Source organism: Hemiscyllium ocellatum, chromosome 23, assembly GCF_020745735.1.
Source record: "Hemiscyllium ocellatum isolate sHemOce1 chromosome 23, sHemOce1.pat.X.cur, whole genome shotgun sequence".
Classification (NCBI taxonomy): Eukaryota; Metazoa; Chordata; class Chondrichthyes; order Orectolobiformes; family Hemiscylliidae; genus Hemiscyllium; species Hemiscyllium ocellatum.
Window position 1 is genome coordinate 25,144,855 of NC_083423.1, and position 21,868 is coordinate 25,166,722.

Sequence of the window (21,868 nt, forward strand, 5' to 3'; positions counted from 1 at the left end):
GAGTATAAGCCAGTGAGAAGGTGTGTGTGTGTGTGTGTGTGTGTGTGTGTGTGTGTGGTGGGGTGGAGGGGAGAGTCTATGTCTAGGAGAGAGAGAGTCTATGTGACTGTGAGACTGTGTGTGTGTGTGCTCGTGTGCATGTCAGCGTGTATAGTGTAGTTGGGTCACCTGCAGTGAGACCTGAGATGGCTTTAGCAAATAGAATTAAGGAGAATCCTAAGGGTTTTTACAAATATATTAAGGACAAAAGGGTAACTAGGGAGAGAATAGGGCCCCTCAAAGATCAGTAAGGCGGCCTTTGTGTGGGGCCACAGAAAATGGGGAAGATACTAAATGAATATTTTGCATCAGTATTTACTGTGGAAAAGGATATGGAAGATATAGACTGTAGGGAAATAGATGGTGACATCTTGCAAAATGTCCAGGTTACAGAGGAGGAAGTGTTGGATGTGTTGAAACGGTTAAAGGTGGTTAAATCCCCAGGACATGATCAGGTGTACCCGAAAACTCTGTGGGAAGCTGAGAAGAGATTGCTGGGCCTTTTGCTGTGATATTTGTATCATCGACAGTCACAGGTGAAGTGCCGGAAGACTGAAGGTTGGCAAACGTGGTCCACTGTTTAAGAAGGGTGGTAAGGACAAGCCAGGGAACGACAGACCAGTGAGCCTGACCTCGGTGGTGGGCAAGTTGTTGGAGGGAATCCTGAGGGACAAGATGTACATGTATTTGGAAATGCAAGGACTGATTCGGGATAGTCAACATGGTTTTGTGCATGGGAAATCATGTATCACAAACTTGATTGAGTTTTTTGATGAAGTAACAAAGAAGATTGATGATGGCAGAGCAGTAGATGTGATCAGTAAGGCGTTCAACAAGGTTCACCATGAGAGACTGATTAGCAAGGTTAGATCTCATGGAATACAGGAAGAACTAGCCATTTGGATACAGAACTGGCTCAAAGGTCGAAGACAGAGGCTGGTGGTGGAAGGTTGTTTTTCAGACTGGAGGCCTGTGACCAGTGGAGTGCCACAAGGATCGGTGCTGGGCCCTCTACTTTTTGTCATCTACATAAATGATTTGGATGTGACCATAAGACGTACAGTTAGTAAGTTTGCAGATGACACCAACATTGGAGGTGTAGTGGACAGGGAAAAGGGTTATCTCAGATTACAACAAGATCTGGACCAGATGGGCCAATGGGCTGAGAAGTGGCAGATGGAGTTTAATTCAGATAAATGCGAGATGCTGCATTTTGGGAAAGCAAATCTTAGCATGACTTATATACATAATGGTAAGGTCCTAGGGAGTGCTGCTGAACAAAGGGACCTTGGAGTGCAGGTTCATAGCTCTTTGAAAGTGGGGTTGCAGGTAGATAGGACAGTGAAGGCGGTGTTTGGCATGTTTTCCTTTATTGGTCAGAGTATTGAGTACAGAAGTTGGGAGGTCATGTTGCAGCTGTACAGGACATTGGTTAGGCCACTGTTGGAATATTGCGTGCAATTCTGGTCTCCTTCCTATCAGAAAGATGTTGTGAAGCTTCAAAGGGTTCAGAAAAGATTTAGAAGGATGTTGCCAGAATTGGAGGATCAGAGCTACAGGGAGAGGCTGAACAGCTGGGACTGTTTTCCCTGGGGTGTCAGAGGCTGAGGGGTGACCTTATCAAGGTTTACAAAATTATGAGGGGCATGGATAGGATAAATAGACAAAGTCTTTTCACAGGGGTCGAGGAGTCCAGAACTAGAGGGCATAGGTTTAGGGTGAGAGGGGAAAGATATAAAAGAGACCTAAGGGGCAACTTTTTCACGCAGAGGGTGGTACGTGCATGGAATGAGCTGCCAGAGGATGTGGTGGAGGCTGGTACAATTGCAACATTTAAGAGGCATTTGGATGGGTATATGAATAGGAAGGGTTTGGAGGGATATGGGCCGGGCGCTGGCAGGTGGGACTAGATTGGGGTGAGATATCTGGTCGGCATGGATGGGTTGGACCGAAGGGTCTGTTTCCATGCTGTACATCTCTATGACCCTATGACATGAACCCAAGATCCCAATTGAGGCCAACCTCATGCATATTGAGCTTGGCTATCTGCCTCTGCTCGGCTACTTTGTGTTGTTGCCTATCTGCCTTGGAGGACAGTCACCCAAAGATCCAAGGTCGAAGGCCCCTGACTGGGAGAGAACACCCCTGTCTGTCAATTGTTGCGTGGTGTCCATTCATCCACTGTTGTAGCGTCTGCTTAGTCTCACGGATGCCCTGATGTATGGCACATTGGTGACACCAAGACGACACCACAACAATGGATGAATGGACACCGCATAACAACCAACAGACATGGATGCTCCCTCCCAGTCAGGGGGCACTTCAGCGGTCAGGAACATTTGGCTTCAGATCTTCAGGTGACCATCCTCCAAGACGGACTTTGGGATAGGCAACAACGCAAAGTGGCCAAGCAGCAGCTGGTAGCCAAGTTTGGTAATCATGAGGAAGGCCTCAATTGAGATCTTGGATTTATGTCGCTCTAAGGTGAGCCCACTACACTGTACACTTTCTCTCTCTCTCCCACAGACACACACACAGAATACTGTCACCCTTTCACAGACTTATATTCCATCATACCCACACAAGCTTTCACACATGCCAACATATTCACTCACGCACACTCACACTCGCTCTCTCTCCTGCACGCACACACATACAAGTCACAGGGTGAATTTGTATTTGCAAAATTATATTTGCAGATACATTTCATTTTGCTCAAAAACATGAACAATCTGCAGGCAGTCAACACATGCATTATTTGGTAAATTCCACTTTGGAAACAGAATCAGTCTGACTCAAGACTGGGATACAGACAGACCAGACCTCACACCTTTAATGCATTGTCTGAGCTGAGATGTCACCTTGTGTTATAAAACCTTAAGTTATTTTGAGAAGATGACTTAAAAATAGTTCTGGGATTTACTCATGAATGAACCAAAACCTGCATTCTAAAAGATGAAAGTCTTAACAATCCAGGTTTGTTTAATATAACATTCTATGACACTGTAATCGTTTGCTATAAATTGTGCATCTTATGATCTTATACTCCACAATCACCCGATGAAGGAGCAGCACTCCAAAAGCTAGTGCTTCCAAATAAACCTGTCGGACAAAAACTTGGGTGTTGTGAGATTTCTTTGTCCACCCGAGTCCAACACCGGCTCCTCCACAACATTCTTCAAACACAATCCCAAAACCTGCAACATGATTAGAACATAAAATCCAAGACCTGCTAACCTGATGAAAATCCAATATCAGTGCCTTGTTCTTAAACAAAGGAGACTGCAATGGACTGAGAGAAGAATTGGTTAAGATACATTGGGAGCAAAGACTATATTGTGGGACAACTGAAGAATAGAGGACCTTCAAAGCGATTTTTCACAGTGCTCAGCAAAAGTATATACCAGTGAAAAGGAAGGACTGTAGCAAAGGGATAATCAGCCATGGATATAAAAGGAAATAAAGGTTATCAAATTGAAAGCTAATGCGTACAAAATGTCAAAGATTAGTGGGAAATTAGGGGGTTGGAAAATCTTTAAAGGTTGAAAGAAAATCATGAACAAAGCTATAAAGAAAGTTAAAATGGATTTGAGAGTAAACTAGCTCAGAATATAAAAACAGATAGCAAAGGTTTTAATAAGCACATAACACAAAAAAAAGTGACTAAGGTCAACATTGGACCTTTACAAGATGAGAGGGGGGATTCAATAATAGGAAATGAAAAAAATGGCCACAGTGTTTAACAGGTGTGTGTCGATCTTCACAGTGGAAAACGCAAACAGCATGCCAAAAATTGATGACAAGGAGGCTATGACAATCAAGGACCTACAAACTATCATTATCACTAAAGAGGTAGTATTGGGCAAGCTAAAAATAGACAAGTCTCTGACGGAATGCATTTCAGGGTAATAAAAGAAATGATGGTGAAATAGCAAATGCACTTATGGTAATTTACCAAAATTCACTGGACTCTGGGGAGGTTCCAACAGATTGGAAAACAGCAAATGTTACATTACTGTTTAAAAAAGGAGGCAGACAAAAAGTGGGTAACTATGGGCCCAGAGGCTGTGGGCCCATTAATACATTACTCATAGTGGGGGAAATGCTTGAATCTATCATCAAGTAAGAAATAGAGAGACATCTGGCTATAAACTATCCCATCAGGCAGTCACAGTATGGGTTCATTAAAGAGAGGTCATGCTTAACTGATTTACTGGAATTTTTTGAGGACATTACGAGCATGGTGGACAATAGGGAAGTGGTGGATGTGCTGTATCTGGATATCTAGAAGGCATTCAACATGATGCCATACAAAAGGCTGTTCCATAAGATAAAGGTACATGGCGTTATGGGTAAATATATTAATGGACAGAAGACTGGTTAACTAACAGAAAGCAAAGAGTGGGGATAAATGGGTGTTTCTGATTGGCAATCAGTGGATGGTGGCATGCCTCAGGCATTCATGTTGGAACAGCAATGGTTTACAATTTACACAGATGATTTACAGTTGGGGACCAAGTGTAATTTGTCAAAGTTCGCAGATTAGAGCAAAGTGTACAGAGAACACAAAGTCTGCAGAGGGAGTATAGGTAAGTTAAGTGAGTGGACAACGGTCTGGCAGACAGAGTATAATGCTGGTAAATGTCAGGTCATCCATTTTGGGAGGAATAACAGCAAAATGGACTATTATTTAAAAGGTGAAAAATTGAATCATGCTGCATGTACTTGTGCAGGAACCACAAAACATTGGTTTGCAGGTGCAACAGTAATTAATGCAGCAAATAGAATATTGGCCTTCATTACAAGAGGGATGGAGTTTAAAAATACACAGGTCATGCTGCAGCTGTTTAGAGTGCTGATGAGGCCACACCTGGAGTATTATGCATAGTTTTGGTCTTCTTGATGATGAAGGATCTACTGGTACAGGAAGGGGTGCACATGAGGTTCTCTGGGTTTATTCTAGAGTTGAGAGGGTTGGTTTATGAGGAAGGGATTATTTAGACCAGGACTGCACTCATTGGAATTTAGATGTGTGTGTGTGTGTGTGTGTGTGTGTGTGTGTGTGGGGGGGGGGGGTAAGATCTGAGAGAAACAAAATTATGAAGGGTGCAGAAAAGATAAACAGGGAGGGTGTTTCTACTGCTTGGTGAAACTAAAACTGAGGGGCATAGCCTCAAAATAAGGAGTAGCAGATCTGGGACTAAGTTGCGGAAGAACTTATTCACCCGAAAGGGTTGTGAATCTGTGGAATTTCCTGCTCAAAGAAGCAGTTGAGGCTACGTAATTGAATGTTTTCAAGACAAAGATAGATAGATTCTGGAACACTGAATGAATTAGAGTGATGAGTGATAAGTGGGCGGGTAAGTGGAGCTGAGTCTACAAAAGGATCAGCCACAATCATATTAAACGGCACCAAGTTCATAGTTCCTTGAAAGTGGAGTCACAGGTAGATAGGACAGTGAAGGTGGCGTTTGGTATGCTTTTCTTTATTGGTCAGAGTATTGAGTACAGGAGTTGGGAGGTCAGGTTGCGGCTGTACAGGAAATTGGTTAGGCCACTGTTGGAATATTGCGTGCAATTTTGGTCTTCTTCCTATCGGAAAGATGTTCTGAAACTTGAAAGGATTCAGAAAAGATTTACAAGGATGTTGCCAGGGTTGGAGGATTTGACCTGGAGGGAGAGGTTGAATGGGCTAGGGTTGTTTTCCCTGGAGCGTCGGAGGCGGAGGGGTGATCTCAGGGGTTTCTAAAATCACGAGGGGTATGGATAGGATAAATAGACAAAGTTTTTCTCCTGGGGTGGGGGAAGTCCAAAGCTAGAGGGGATAGGTTTAGGGTGAGAGGAGAAAGATTTAAAAGAGATCTATGGGGCAACTTATTCACTCAGAGGGTGGTACGTGAATGGAATGAGCTGCCAGAGGAACTGGTGGAGGCTAGTACAACTGCAATATTTAAAAGGCATCTGGATAGGTATATGAATAGGAAGGGTTTGGAGGGATACAGACCAGGTGCTGGTAGATGAGACTAGATTGGATTGGGATATCTGGTCGGCTTGGATGAGTTGGACCAAAGGGTCTGTTTTCATGCTGTACATCTCTATGGCAGAACAGGCCAATAGGCCAGATGACCTGCTCCTTTTTTTTTAAAAAAAATGTTCTTCTTATGGAACATACCACCTTCTGGTCAAGCCTCCATTCCTGCCACGTTCTTTTGCTGTCTGGCCCCAATACCTTTAAGACTCTATATGCCTTAAAGTGCCAATTGCCAACTTGTCAAATAGACAAAAAGAATGAGGATCAAAATCATAGAATCCCGACAGTGTAGAAAGAGGCCATTTGGCCCAACAAGTCCATACCGGCCCTCCAAAGAGTAACACACCCAAACTCATTCCCCCATCTCCATTACTCTACATTCACCCCTGACTAATGCACCTAACCTACACATCCCTGAACACTATGGGCAATTTAGCATGGTCAACTCAGCTGTACTGCAAATCTTTGTGGACTGTGGGAGAAAATTGGAGCACCCTGAGGAAACCCACGCAGACATGGGGAGAATGAGCAAACTCCACACAGACAGTTGCCCGGGACTGGAATCAAACCCGGGTCCCTGGCACTAGGTAGCTGTGCTAACCACTGAAGTCGTAATTTTTCAATAATGATCATGCTGGTTGGTCAAGGTGAGATTTGGCAAGGTGCCACCAAGGTTACTGAACAAAATAAGGGCTCCTGGAAGGTACAGTATCAGTAAGGATACGGGATTGGGTATCTAACAGAAAACAGTGTAGACATCAATTTTTTTTAACAGGTTAATAAGATGCAATAAGTGTATGAGGTTGGGAGCACAGGGGGGTTGGAGTTGGAAGGTGGGCGGGGACCGTGTTGGATGTGTTTGGGGGAGGAGGGGTTGTTGGGGGTGAGGGTCACACGGGGTTGGAGGCGGTCTTGAATGGGGGTGGGGGCAGGAGAAGTGTTGGGGGCGGGGGGGCCAAGTTGGACGGGGTTGGAGGTGGGGGGGCAGTGTTGGGCGTGGGGAGGTGTTGGGGGCGAGAGGCCTTGTTGTGGGTGGGGGAGATGTTGGATGTGGTTGGGGCAGGGGAGGTGTTGGGGGCGGGTGGGCTGTATTGTGGGTGGGGGCCATGTTGGACAGGTTTCGAGGCAGGGGGCGGTGTTGGGCACGGGAGGCCGTGTTGTGGGTGGGGGAGATGTTGGACGGGGTTGGGGGGCCAAGTTGGATGGAGTTGGGGGGGGGGGGGGGGGGTGTCGGTGTTGAGCACGAGGAGGTGTTGGAGGCGGGAGGCAGTGTTGTGGGTGGGGGAGGTGTTGGACAGAGTTGAGGGTGGGAAAGTGTTGGGGGAGAGGAGCCATGTTGGACAGGGTTGGGGGCAGGGCTTCACGCACTGTGTGCTGCTGCAGTCTCCTAAAAACACCGAGTTCCAGAGGAAAGGCATTTTATCGATTAACCAAATAATCGATTATCCAAACGAAATAGTGCTTGCCCATCACATTCGGATAATCAAAGTTCCCCTGTATATCTTAAGAGCAAAGGGTGGAAAATCTGGGCTGGCCAGTAGTCTTTGAAGTTTTAAACAATGAGAGGTGGTCATACTGAAATATGCAAGATCGTGGGCATCATTGATCGAGCGAATGCTGAAAGGGCATTTCTGCTTGTACGTCACATTAGAACTAGGAGACAGCTTAAAAATGGAAATTAATCTTCCTCCTCCCAAGAGACAGGCAGGTTAAAGGCAGAGGTAGATCACAATACTGGAACAGCAAGTCTGTGATGCTCAAACCAGCACCAAATCTGCCTTGGAGGTCTCTATTTCTTGAGAACATTCTCAATTTATTGTTTAAAAATCTATACTAAACATTATTAGGACTATTGTTTGGCCAAAGCAGGGTGTGAAAGCAGAAGCTGGGTATATTGTCTCAACTATCTTCCTCAACGAAGCTGCGCCTCTTACTTACTCCTCGTTACTCTTTCTCAAGTCTCTACTGTCTTCTCCTTCTACTCCACATTCCAAGGCAGCAGTCACTACCACCTTCTCAAGGGCAACTTGAAGTAGGCAATAAATGCTGGTCTAGCCAGCAAAACTCACATCGATGAATGGATTAAAATAAAAAGCCCACTCTCAATGCTCTCCGTTACATTCCTGTTACCTCGGGATCAATTCTAAACCCAAAGTACTTTGAGGTAGTAAATTACAGTAAGTTAAATTGCAAAAAACTTTAAAAGGATTCCCAGTTGAAAAAAGTGAGTAAATCACTATTCAACTGAATTACTATTCTCAATGGCCATCTGCTCAAGTCTTAGAATCCCACACCTTGGGAACAACCTCTATAGCTTTTTGCGAGGAAGCACTCACCTTTGCTCCAATCTAGCAGCTTCATCACTCCACTCTTAAAGTACTCAGATTATGAAGTATCACTCCCAGTTTCAAATAACTCCAATACCCTAGGATCTAAAACTTTAAAGTGTATCATTTATTATTTCCATATTCCCGTCATTCCCAATATTCCCATTTCCTAATAACCAACTACCTGACAGTATCAAATTATAGCATGTCCTCTAATCATGTGCACAACTATATTTTTGTAATACATTTTGATCATCTGTGTATCCAGAACAGGAACAATAAGACAAGAAATCATGTTTGATAGTGTATCAAAGATTACACAGTACAAGCAAGATCTTCCAAGTCATCCTTAACATTGCCACAGAAAATCTAGTCATACCAAGTTGCTTCTCAAAACAACTTAGCATCTGTAGTATTAGTAATTTCATTCTGCCTAAGCGTTAAACAGGAAATGGAATTCAACCAATAAACTCTCGTCTTCCTGATTATTCACCTCATCAACACAAAGGTAGCATTTTAAAAGTGAGCACAAACTATGTGTACGATGTATTGAGGTGACAATAGCTTAAATCAAAAACTGACTTGTTTCCTGATTACATCACAAATCTTAAAAACAGTAATTAGCACTTTTGATCATTCTCAAGCACTATTTAAACTTCAGCTATAGGAAAAGCCTAATTAGAATGATCTCAAACATGACAGTATTAACTCCGATTTAGCTATTGAGATACTCAGTTGCGGAATTTCTTCCTTAATTTCACGATTTCTCCTTTCCCCTTGAAAATGCTACTTAAAACCTACAACATTTGTCTCAAAAGCCTTTTATGTGAATCGGCCACGTTTTGTTTGCTATTATTTTTATAAAATTCATTAGAAAGTTTTATTATAATCGAGACACTATAGAAATGCAAATTGTTTTACTGAAGATTTCAGACATCAGATGAAGCAACTTAGTTTGTCGAGGGCACAACATGCTGTCTACAAATTAACAAAGTAGTGCTGCAGATTAAGCACAATGGTAGAAAAGTAAGTTGCGAACAGGACATCAAGGGTCTACAAAAGTTTACAGGTAGGTTAAGTGAATAGGAAAGCTTTGGCAAACGGAGTACAATATGGAAAAGTGTGAAATTGACCAGTCTGGCAGGAAGAATAAAAAACCTTACCATCTAAATGGTGAGAGGTTGCAGAGCTTGGAGATGCACAGAGATCAAGGCGTGCTACTGCAAGGGTCTCAGAAGGTGCAGCAAGTAATCAGAAAAGCCAGCAGAATGTTATAGATTAAATTCCCCCTGCAATAAACTAAGAGTAGGAAGCTTATACTTCTATTATACATTAGTGAGACTGCATCTGGAATAGTGGTCACACTACTTACGGATGAATGTTAATGCATTGGAAGCAGTTGGAAGATGATGGACGAAACAAATATCTAGAATAAGCAGAGTGTCTTATGAGGAAGGACTAAATATGCTAAGCCTGTATCCTCTGGGGTTCACAAGATTCAAAATTGACTTGAATGGAACATAGAACATTCTGAGGGAAATTGACCAGTTGTGGTACGATCTCCTAGCAGTTTAAAAATAAGAGGATGCTGATCTAAAACAGAGATGAGTTAACTTCCTTTTCCTCTCAGAGTTGTTTTAGCAACTGTCTCCCTACTGGCACTGTAAATGTCTACCATTTTCCTAACTTGCTTTAAGCTTGTAGCAGAGAGTTGGACATCTTGAAGGCAGTGATCTAGTGATCAGTTCAACATAAGGTCTGAATGTGAAAACGTTGTTAGCTTAGCAGTGAGGGTATGTCAATGGAATTACCACATTCCAAAGCCTGCATGATTATACTCTTACTCTTGATGTCTTTTGGCAGGAAAACTTGAAACAGCGAAGGTGAAACAGTTTTGCCTCTTCCCCTGTCTTGATATATAATGCCCTGCTTTACCAGTATAGAAGTGCACCAAGGATGCAGATTTATTTGCCTTGCAGTTTGGAGTTCTCAAAAGCTTTTAAAATGAGTCGATTTCATCAAGAAACAAATCATTGGTGATTATGGAGACTAAATAAATGAACTACAAACAAAGCTCAATATCACATGGTCAATGCTGACTGCTTATTTGTAGGAGTCCCTTCCTCAAAAGGCAATGGATGCAGAATCTTTAAATATCTTTATAGCTAAGTTGGATAAAATTCTTGAACACCAATGGGATGAAAGATCACTACAGATATGCAGAAATGCAGAGTTGAGGTTAAAGACAAATCCATCATTATCATTGAATGCTGGAGCAGGCTCAAATGGCTGAGTGGCCTATTTTTGTTCATTGCTTGTATGTTCTTAAAACCAGGGTGGAAGTGGTTGGCTCAAATAGCAATCATTGGGTCACTTAATTTTTGTAAAGTTAAAACAAAATCTTAGCCACTTAACATAATTTTCAAACTACTCCTGAGCACCATATTTAATGGAGAGATTGGGGGCGGCACGGTGGCACAGTGGTTGGCACAGTGGTTAGCACTGCTGCTTCACAGCGCCAGGGACCTGGGTTCAATTCCCACCTCAGGCGACTGACTGTGTGGAGTTTGCACATTCTCCCCGTGTCTGCGTGGGTTTCCTCCGGGTGCTCCGGTTTCCTCCCACCGTCATAAAGATGTGCGGGTTAGGTGAATTGGCTATGCTAAATTGCCCGTAGTGTTAGGTAAGGGGTATGGGTGGGTTGCGCTTCGGCGGGTCGGTGTGGACTTGTTGGGCCGAAGGGCCTGTTTCCACACTGTAAATCTAATCTAATCTAATCTAATCTAATCTAATCTAATCAAAAATTCAATTATCTGCAGCAACGTTAAACAAGGAACATTCAATGGCACTCGGAAAATGTTATTTCTGAAACATTACTATAAAATGTGAGTTTTTAAGGAAACAGCAGCTCTCCTGCTTCAACCATGCCTTTGAACTAGTGTTCTACAGAGGAGCAAACTTTACGATTATTTACAAGAAAGAATCAACATCAGATCAAAAGGCCCAATCCACCTGGTGGATGGCCTCTAACAGTCAACACCACTTTTTTATACTGGTATGTCACATGCTACAAAGACTTCTTTAACTTACCCAAAAAACTGTCACAAATTCAATGCAACCAGACATGCAAACAGAACTCAGAATGGATATGGGAATCTCTTAAGTATCTACTGAGAAGCACTGCTCAAGCACACACTAAAATAACAGTGATCACACATTTTTGCTCTCCAGACTTCAAACAAGTGTTCAAAACAAGAGGGCACAGGTTTAAGGAGAACGTGAAAAGACTTGAAGGGACCTGTTGGGCATTTTTTTCATACAGAAGCATGGTTCATGTTTGGAATAACCTGCCAGAGGAACTGATGGAGGCTTACAACATTTAAAAGGCATCTAGATGGGTATATAAATAAAAAAGGTTATTGACCAAATGCTGGCAAATGGGACTAGATTGATTTAGGACATCTGGTCAGCATAGACAAGTGGACAGAAGGGTCTGTTTCCATGCTGTACATCTCTACGACTCTATGAATAAAATCTTTATTTGTGAAGGGTACAGCAAAATTACTATTAATGAAAGAACAAATTTTATAGTGACTTTCATTCCAGTGCTGAAGGGAATTGTGTCTGGCCACCAGACCGGTGGCCTGTGGTGGAGCACTTAATAAGGAGGACAATTAAGTTGTTTTTCCTTATTTTCCTGCCTTGATATCCTATGTTTAGGTTTATTTTTCTGCATTTTAAGATGGCAGACAGGTGGCGACATTATACAACACTTCACAATAATTTTTTTTGGTGTTCCCATGCTCTGTGGAACAACAATAAATAAATAATAAATCAAAACAGAAATCATAATATTACAATAAAGTATATTCAATTTCAAGATTACATTACTAGCTCTGAACTTGAAAATACTGTGTCTGGAAAATAGCCCACTGAAGCCTCTGAATTGCAATATTATAAGGAAAGGAGGGCTTAAAATATAACAAAGCTAAACATACTCTATTTAACAATATTTTCACTCCAAATAAAATCAATGCATTCATTCCTTATTTTAAATGTTAATCTCATTTTAAAATTTACTATGGTACATAAAGGATGAGTAAAAGATAAAGCAACTTTTTTTTAAAACTCAAAATGCTATGCCCATCTGAACCTATTTTTACACCATCACAGCTCTCAACATCAGGATTTGTTGTATATCTGACATAAACTACATTACAATTGCAATTTTAGATTTCAACATTAAGGAATCATGGCTAAAGTTATCATGAGTAATATAGAATAATGTCACAAAGTCCTCTACCATCTTAAATATCAGAAATACTGTTTTGACAATTGGACATAATTCAAGAACAGACGGGTTTGGGTCAGATAGGAGCACACAATGTTTAGAAACCTTAACTGCGAATTCAACCCAACTACTTCAAGTTGCAATGGAGGTGACAACATGTGGATGATGGCTGCCAACCCTCTCCCAGGAGATAGGTAGCCTCATTAAAATATTTAAAGGAGTTTTGTGCCTCTGATATCTTTTTTTGTCCCCTTAAACACAGGTCGGCCTTGTTTTTCAAGCAATGGGAAACCCAGTAATCAAAAGAAAATGACAAGTGCAAAAAGAAGCAAGTAACTTCGAAGCACTATTTCCATCTCAGGGAAAATAGGAAAGCTTCCGCCCGGGATTCATAACAAAATCTGTTTCAACTGCTAGACATTGAGCACTCTCCAAATCCCCACCTCTGCTCACAATCTCTCCCTCATTCTGTTTAACATACTTTACCTATCACACCTAACCCATTCTACTCTCCACTAACATTTACAATCACAAGGAGAGGAAACTTACCCATTCCTGTACTGCACCTTCTTTTGGAGTACTCCCCAACCAAAAATGGAGCCTAAAATACAAATCTGTGGCTTCTGACAGGGAACCCATTTAAAACCAAATTACAGCTCTACAGCATTTGAGGGAGTTCAGTTCCCAAACCAGATATTTGGCCCATTCTACCCCATTTAAAAAATCGCCTGGGGTCACACAGTAAATATTGCAGTCTCTAAGCCTGGGAGAGCATAGGAAAATCAAAAGAGATGAAAAATCATTTATAATGTTTATAGTGTTATCAGGAAACCAAGAGAAAAGAACCTTAATGTGAGCTAAGGGTTATCTTATGTCTCAGTGGATAAAATACCAGAGTAATTCCAGCTTTAATCTCATCCATATCAAATGAACTTTTATCAACATTTTCTTCCAAGTAAAAAGAAGGACAGCCAAGATTATAGATTCCTGGAGGACTGAAGACAGTGGTTTAAAGGATACAGAGAAGTAGGGCTTATGAGAAAGGCAAGATCAATGAAAAAATCAGGTTCATAATACTGCAATTTAGTAGATTGCAGGAAGTGCAAAGGAGATCTGAGAAAAGTGTTAAGGAAAGAGTAAAACATCATTAGCAAGTGATCTAAAATGGAATACTAAATTCTTGGTGAAAGGACAGTCAAATAAAAGGGTGATGGTGATTAAGGAGCCAAAGGAATAATGTTGAGGTACTGAGGTCCTCAAGAACATACTGCAATGTCAAACTGGAGCAACTGGTTAAAGGAAAATAAGGATGTACTTAAACGACTAGTAGTTTTCAAAGTAGTAAAACTTTTTGGTTCAGATGAGAGATGTAAAAGCTTGCTGTGGGAACAGTGGAAGTAATAGAGCATTGACTACAGTAAGGAATGATAGACTTCTTATGTGCAGAGACCTGGGAAAATGGCCTTTAGCTTATACAAAAGAGCTATATAAATTTAACAGTGCTCAAAATTCTGATATATAGTATTTTGATAAATAAGGATAAACAGCTTCCACAATATTATATTTGAGGAACAAATTATTGATATTTTAGTGAATATCAACACATTTATTTTCAACCTCAAATCAATCATTTATGGTAAAGCCACTTTAGAACAACAGGAAATTCCCTGCATGCACAAGTTGTATTAGCATTATATACATTTGGAAAAAACAACTTTACAATTTGACACACCCAAAGGCAGAGGAAATTGCTTTTCATTTGGATTATCATACCATTCAAACAAATATTGAAGAGACATATACAATTTATGAAATTGGTAAACCAAACGATAACATTTCCAATAAGTTCAGTCAATTGTGGAACAAACGAGCAAGACTATCCACACAAACACCACATCATGAAAGAAACATTGCAGTTTTATGCAATAAAAACTGAAATAATGTTGACTGGAATAATATAATTATAAATTTGTTTTTGATCAATGACCTACGAAATGATTGGAATGGAAACAAGTAATAATAATATTGATCCTTTATTCCCGGTGTTGCCAGCATGTACAGGTTTGAAACACTTGCCCTCCTGTCACATGATACTGACACCAACCATGAAAGCAGCATGAATCTCCAAAGGTGGAACTGACTCAACAGCAAACAGAATTTAACCTGACTCTAATTTAACATATACTATACTTTAATTTCAAATACTGCACCAAATTGAGGAAATATTTTAAGAGGTTAAACCAAAAAAAAAATTCTTCTGCCATAAAATCTTCAAAAAGCAATCATTGTGTAGTTCTCCTGCACAGTGGCGTTCACAACTGAGTAAACAGGACACTAAAATAACTAAATATTTAACTGAAAAATAATGCATTATTGGATTCCCTTTAATTGAGAGGTTAACTTCCAATACCATTTCTGAGCGAATGCAATTACATCAAACTAGTCTGTTCATTGGAATTTCCTCAAGGAAACATAATACAGCAGGGAATATTGTCCTTCAACTACGGCTGCACCATTCAATGAGAACATCGGATGTTGTTCAATCTAATTCCATTTAACTTGTTTAGTCTCATGTCCTCTGAATAACAATAATATACAAATATCAAGATTTCTAATTGACAATTTTGTTCATGTTGCTACGGAAGGATCTGGAACTTCGATTTTCCTTGGTATATAGCAGTGTTTCTTAATTTCACTCCTCATTTTTAGATCAAAACCTCTAGTTCTAGGTGGCACAATCAATACAAATGTTTTGCTTCTGCCCAACTGAGATGTTAAGGAGTTCATTTGCTCTGCTGACCTTCAAAAAATTGAATGTCCCGGGGATAGTGTGGTGTGTTTCTGTCTTACAGGTACAAAGTAAAAAATTTACATTATCTTCTGTTATTTATTAAAAGTACATTTACATCGTCATCATCTACTATTCATAGTAAATTTCCAATATCATCTCCTATTATTCAGAGTAAGTTTACATGATAATCTCCTATTCAGAATCGATAACAATATTGCAGTTAAAACTCTGACTACTCCATGCTTAAAAAAAGAAATTTACACCAGATCTTGCCATTAGGGCATGATCTAAATTACATTGTTTCTGGAGATAATCAGGTCACCGCATGTGTCTTGAATGGCATGTGACTGTGGGGGAGTGGCTTGAGTTGTCTTGGGGGCATCACTGACTGTGATGTGAAAATTTTGTATCAAGGGAAGAACTGGTCCCTTTGTTCAGAGAGCTTCTCTTGACATGCTTCACAAGCATTGCGAAGAGCGTTAAGCGATCCTCCCAAGTTGGTATTTGCATAATAAATTTTGGCAATTCACAGACGTTGGCACATTTCAGTTGCATCAAGTGTGTAAGAATCTCAAGAAAAGAAACCTAACAACTTGTTTGCCATAACATCTAGAAAACTTGGAACAAATTACTCAAGCTTCGATATTCCAGGAAATAAATCCTAAATTGTGTATTATGTCTTTGTAATTTAATCCTTGCAACCCAGAGATTATTCTGGTAAATCTGTACTGCACTTCTTCCAAGGTCACTGTATCCTTGCTAAGGTGTGGTGCCCAGAACAGCTCATAGTATTCGAGGTGAAGTCTACCTTGGACTTTGCTTAGATGAAATATGACTTCCATTCCTGCATGTTCCAATCTTTTCATTATAACAATCAACATACCATTTCTCTTTCCTGAAAATTTGTTTGTGACATTTTAATGATGCGGACCCCAAATCCATTTATAACTTATTGCAATCTACCTATTTTAAGTCCAAATAACCGGCATTCAATTCCACAGGTTTCAACTTTAGCTGACAATTCATTAACAATTTTATCAAATGATTTTTATAAGTCCAGAAAAATAACAAATCATTGTTCTGCTTGTCTCTACTTAGGATGATTTACTATCCCAAAAGTTCCAAAATTATTGTTGTTAGAGGCAGCATTGTCTCTCAGATTTTGCTGTTTAAACTTATTCAGTCTACACAAACCACTCGACTACTTTAGGGAGTAGGGAAGTGCCCAGACCAAAAAGATTCAGAACTTCTAGTCCACACAATCATCCAGAAATCTAAAATATAATGTACACTATGGGGAGAGTGTCCACTGACTAGTGTGTGTAAAAAGTGATTAATCAGTTTGTCTGATTCACGGAGCCACCAGCAAGTTCACATATGTCTGCACTTATGCAAATTCTGCTGCTGTTAACCAGGATTCAACTGTGCTAAGTATAGCAAGTGGGAAGAGATGATGCTTTGGAACATTTGATAAATATGGTTTAAATCTAAAGGGAATAGAAGATTCCTGGTAAAACTCCAAAGAATAGTGCTGAAATAAATGGGAGTAATTTCAATTAACAGGTATTTACAAAGACAGTTTTCTTGATTCATCAGAGCTCTGTGTGACCAATAGATCAACGGACAAACTCACTCTCAATTTTAACCCACCATCACCAGTAAAAATGAAGTATATGAGGACATTACATGAGAAAATTATGCACATGAGGACTTTACATTAGACAGAGTTAAATCATCTTGGGTCGGTCCATATCTGAACACTCCTTAAGAGTCAGGTGGGGCAGAAATGCTTCCCCCAGGCTTCTAGTCAACTTCACCCCCAAATCTTCTAACCTCTATGGAAATAGGGGAACAGTTGACACGAGTCACCAACAGATAAAATATATGGTATAGAACTAACATGTTGATTAAATCATTAAAATCTATTTATTGGAGATTTATTTTAGAATGTATATTTTTCTAAAGAAAGTAAACTAGCTTTGCACAGAACTAAATGCATTGCTACAGTCCAGTCAATCATAAGGAAGTCATAGGTTGATATTTTAAGTGGACATTACAGTAGAAGTAGCATTCTTAAAAATTTAATACAAAGTATATACCATTAAATTGCTTACTCTGAGCCTGCAGCCATTTCCAAATATGAAGTCTCCGTTGTATCAAACCCAATTGGGATCACTATGCTCATGACGTTCGCTGCTGATAACATCGACTTCTATGGAGTCCTATACATTGGCATCCAAAACACTGGGGCATGCCAGCCACAGTGCTCATTGCAAACATCTAAGTGCATTCACAAAGCCTGCAAATAACCACAAAAGTATATTAAACTCAATACCATTTGTACTATTTACAACCTACACACAGGTCAAAAGACAAATGATTATCTTAGTCCACCACTAATAATGCAAAACGTTGTTAATTGCATAATATTTCTGAAAACTTGAAACATGTCAACATTTCATTCATGGGACCTATTTAACAACAGCTCAGGCCAATGGCATGAAAATCTTTCTAAATTTAATGATAATTGCAAAGCCACTAGCATAGGTCTGACTTCACAGTTCATTGGGGTTGCAGTGAACAAGTACTTGTGGCAATAAAATGCGACTCCAGTTTGGGAACACTATCTTCTTCCTGTGCAAAAAGTGAAAACACCGGTATCAGTGAAGTAAAGTTGCTTGCACGCTATTCCAAAATGTGCCCAATTCTCTGACTTGGATGCATACTGTTTCACATTAGTATTGTTGAAGTTTTGCATCTTGTACTCAGCAGAACAACTTGCAAGAAGATCAATTTAATGGGTAAACCCAAGATTTAACTTGCATGAGGACAGAATGCTGATTGGTTGCCAAGTGGACTCTAATTGGTACAGGTATTGGCAGATCTTATGTACTCAAATAGAAACATGTTCCAATCTCACATACAATTATTTCCAACAAATTTCCTTGCTTTTCCAAGATGAAGTCAAGTCATAATACAGATTCAACTTAACAGTAAACAACACATTTTGAATTGAAACAGATTCTTAAAAGTTCTAGATAGCTTCCAAACATCAAAACCTGAACTAAGTTTTTTTGATGTTTGTGAAAATCTATGAGAATTGAATACCATTTTCCAAAGTTTTGTATTTGACTTATTTGTATTTGTCTTGAGAAATCATATTTTATAATGGCAACACACCAAAATTTGTTATCTGAAATCACTCGCCTGCATTCAGATTTTCTGAAACATGGGGGAAAAAAAACTTTCCCCGAAGTTTTTTTAAATAGAATTTGGCAATTAAAAACTATCCTATATGTGTCCATTCCAGGTTATAAACCAGAAACACTGCTGAAACACAGCACTCCTCAACACTGAACTTAAAAACCAATCCTTTGGATCAGGGCTTGATCAACCATGCCATCTATGAAAACCATAGATTCATTAACGGTTCATTATAAATGGTCATCTAGCATGCACTATTTGTACTTCTTATCTGGGGCATTATACTTAAACAAACAAATAAAGAACCAAAACCAAAAGAGAAAATGCTGGAACATCTCAGCGGGTCTGGCAGCATCTGTGAGGAGAGAAAAGAGCTGAAGTTTTGAGTCGAACTGACCATTTGTCAAACACTAGGCTGTATAAATACCTCCCAATTTCTTCCTTTTCTTTAGCTTTGACCAAGGATCAGTTAGACTCAAAACATCAACTCTTTTCTCTCCTTACGGATGCTGCCAGACCTGCTGAGATTTTCCAGCATTTTCTCTTTTGGTGTCAGATTCCAGCATCCGCAGTAATTTGCTTTCATTTTAAGCAAAGAACCAAACTCCATCATTTGCCCGAGCAGCCAGCAGAAACTGCTGCCAACACAATCCTTTGTCTTAGAGGTGGAAATGTGGGAGGTTGATATGGCCATTTCCTTGCCAGCGATGATTTATATTTTCATCCAGAAATCAAGAAGAACATTATAGTTGGAATGCTGAAACTTATTGTAGTTAAAAAAATACAATTTACACCAGATCTGGCCATTAAGGGATGATTTGCATTCATGGTTTCTAGAGTGAGGTGATCACTGCATTGTATTTTGAATAGCATGTGACTATGAGGGAGTGACTGGGGGTTGTCTTGTGGGCATTACTAAGTATGATGTCAAGATTTTGTATGAAGGAAGGACCGTTTCCTTTGTTCAAAAAGAGACATCCCTGGAAACACCTCGCACGCATGGTGAGGAGTGTTCAGTTTCTCTGAAACTTGTACTTTACAGTGCTAAATAAAATTTGGTTGCTTGTTCACAGAAGTTGGTGTCTTGCAGTTGTATCAAGCGCTTACGAACCTCATGATAAAGAGCTTAGCAGTACTATACTTCTCTCAGTTAGAGGGGAAGCAAAAGGAAGGATACATGAGAGAGAACACAGGGAATGAGTAAGGGAGGATAGAAGAGGTGGGGTGCTTTGGTCAGGAGCTGGAAGCACAGGAAGAAAGGAAGGATAGATTGGGACAAGAGGGCTGACTGGGAGAGAGAGAGAGTGAGAACAGAGGAAAGCAGAGAGAGGTAGTGAGACAAAGAGACAAACAGAGAGGGGGAGGGGGAGAGAGAGAAAAAAGAGAGAGAGGAGAGAGAGATGTACTGCAAAGTTCTTCTCCATAATACTTCATATGAACAGTGGACTTTGTACTTCAGTTCATTATTAAAAATAGGTACCGGAGTGCCAGATGATAAATTTCACATTTGGCATAAATTGGAGAATTCTAACTGAGACCGTTGGACACAGGAACTTATTATATCATAGAATATTTTGTTTATTGCTGCAAGTGCTCCAGTCTGAAATCATTTTCTCAGGTTCTTTTAAACAGGAGTTTTATAGTGGTAATATCAACGAACATTCTGAAAACAATAGATCTCACGAGGTCTCTCATCCTAACTTTGTCAATTCCCAGGAGTCTCAAAGAGCAATTAAAGTTACATTCAACTCCCAAAAGTCCACAGGTTTTTCAAAGGGAAAATTTTGCAAAATTTGGCAACCTTCAAGGCTTCAAACAAGTATTTAATACAAATTGCTTTGCTGCCCAAAGCCAAATGGACGGCACGGTGGCTAGCACTGCTGCCTCACAACGCCAGAGACCCGGGTTCAATTCCCACCTCAGATGACTGACTGTGTGGAGTTTGCACATTCTCCCCGTGTCTGTGTGGGTTTCCTCCGGGTGCTCTGGTTTCCTCCCACGGTCCAAAAATGTGCAGGTTAGGTGAATTGGCCATGCTAAATTGCCTGTAGTGTTAGGTGAAGGAGAATGGGTCGAGGTGGGTTGCTCTTCAGGCTGGTCGGTGTGGACTTGTTGGGCCAAAGGGCCTGTTTCCACACTGTAAGTAATCTAAGCTAAATTAATATATTTTTGTACAATTCAAAATTATAGGCTGGACTTAATTATCAGTCCCAGTACACAGCACCCAGGCATGCAACACAAGAACTTCCTCCAACTCAGAGATTGAAGAGCTAGGTCTAAAATATAAGATCAGAAGACAAGGAGCAGATAATAGGCCGTTCAGCCCATCGAGTCTGCTCCACCATTCAAGGCTGAGAAGTTTCTCAACCCAATTCTCCTGCTTTCTCCCTGCAACCCTTGATCCCCATGACAATTAAGAACCTATCAATCTCAGTCTAAAATACAATGACCTCACCTCCACAGCTTTCTGTGGCAATGAATTCTATAGATTCACCGCTCTCTGGCTGAAGACATTTTTCCTTTTCTCCATTCTAAAAGGTCTTTGCTTTACTCTAAGGCAGTGCCCTCCGGTCCTAGTCTCTCCAACCCATGGAAACATCATCCCAACATTCTCTCTGTCCAGGCAATTCACTATTTGATATGTTTCAATTAGATTCCTCCCTCATCCTTCTAAACTCCATTGAATATAGGCCCAGAGTCCTTAAACATTCCTCATATGTTAAACATTTCATTCCTGGGACCACTCTAGTAAGACTCCTCTGAGCATGCTCCAGCACCAGTACATCCTTCTTGAGATATGGGGTCCAAAACTGCACACAAAACTCCTTATGTGGTCTGACCAGAGCTTTATAGAGCCTCAGAAATACATCTCTGCTTTTACATTCAAGTCCTCTCAAAATAAATGCCACCAATGTATTTGCCTTCCTACTACTGACTCAACCTGCAAGTTTAACTTGAGAGAATCCTGGACGAGAACTCCCAAGTCTCTTTGCACTTCAGACTTCTGAATCTTCTCCCCATTTCGAAAATAGTCCATGTCTCTAGTCTTCCTACCAAAGTGCATGATCTCACACTTTTCCACATTGTACTCCATCTGCCACTTCTTTACCCACTGCTCACCTGTCCAAATTTGTCTGCAGCCTCCCCACCTCCTTAAAGTTACCTGTCCCTCTACTTATCTTTGT

The 21,868-nt window shown here is 40.4% G+C and overlaps 1 protein-coding gene across 5 annotated transcripts in view; it reads right to left on the reverse strand.

The window, feature by feature from the left end:
* kmt2e (lysine (K)-specific methyltransferase 2E) overlaps nt 1-21,868 on the reverse strand; it is a 124,982-nt gene that overhangs the window by 85,996 nt on the left and 17,118 nt on the right. For all 5 annotated transcript variants that reach the window (XM_060842798.1, XM_060842799.1, XM_060842800.1 and 2 more), the window contains exon 2: nt 17,594-17,778. In XM_060842798.1, coding sequence (XP_060698781.1) covers nt 17,594-17,685 — 92 coding nt within the window. In that variant the 5' untranslated portion in view covers nt 17,686-17,778. The remainder of the gene's footprint in view (nt 1-17,593; nt 17,779-21,868) is intronic.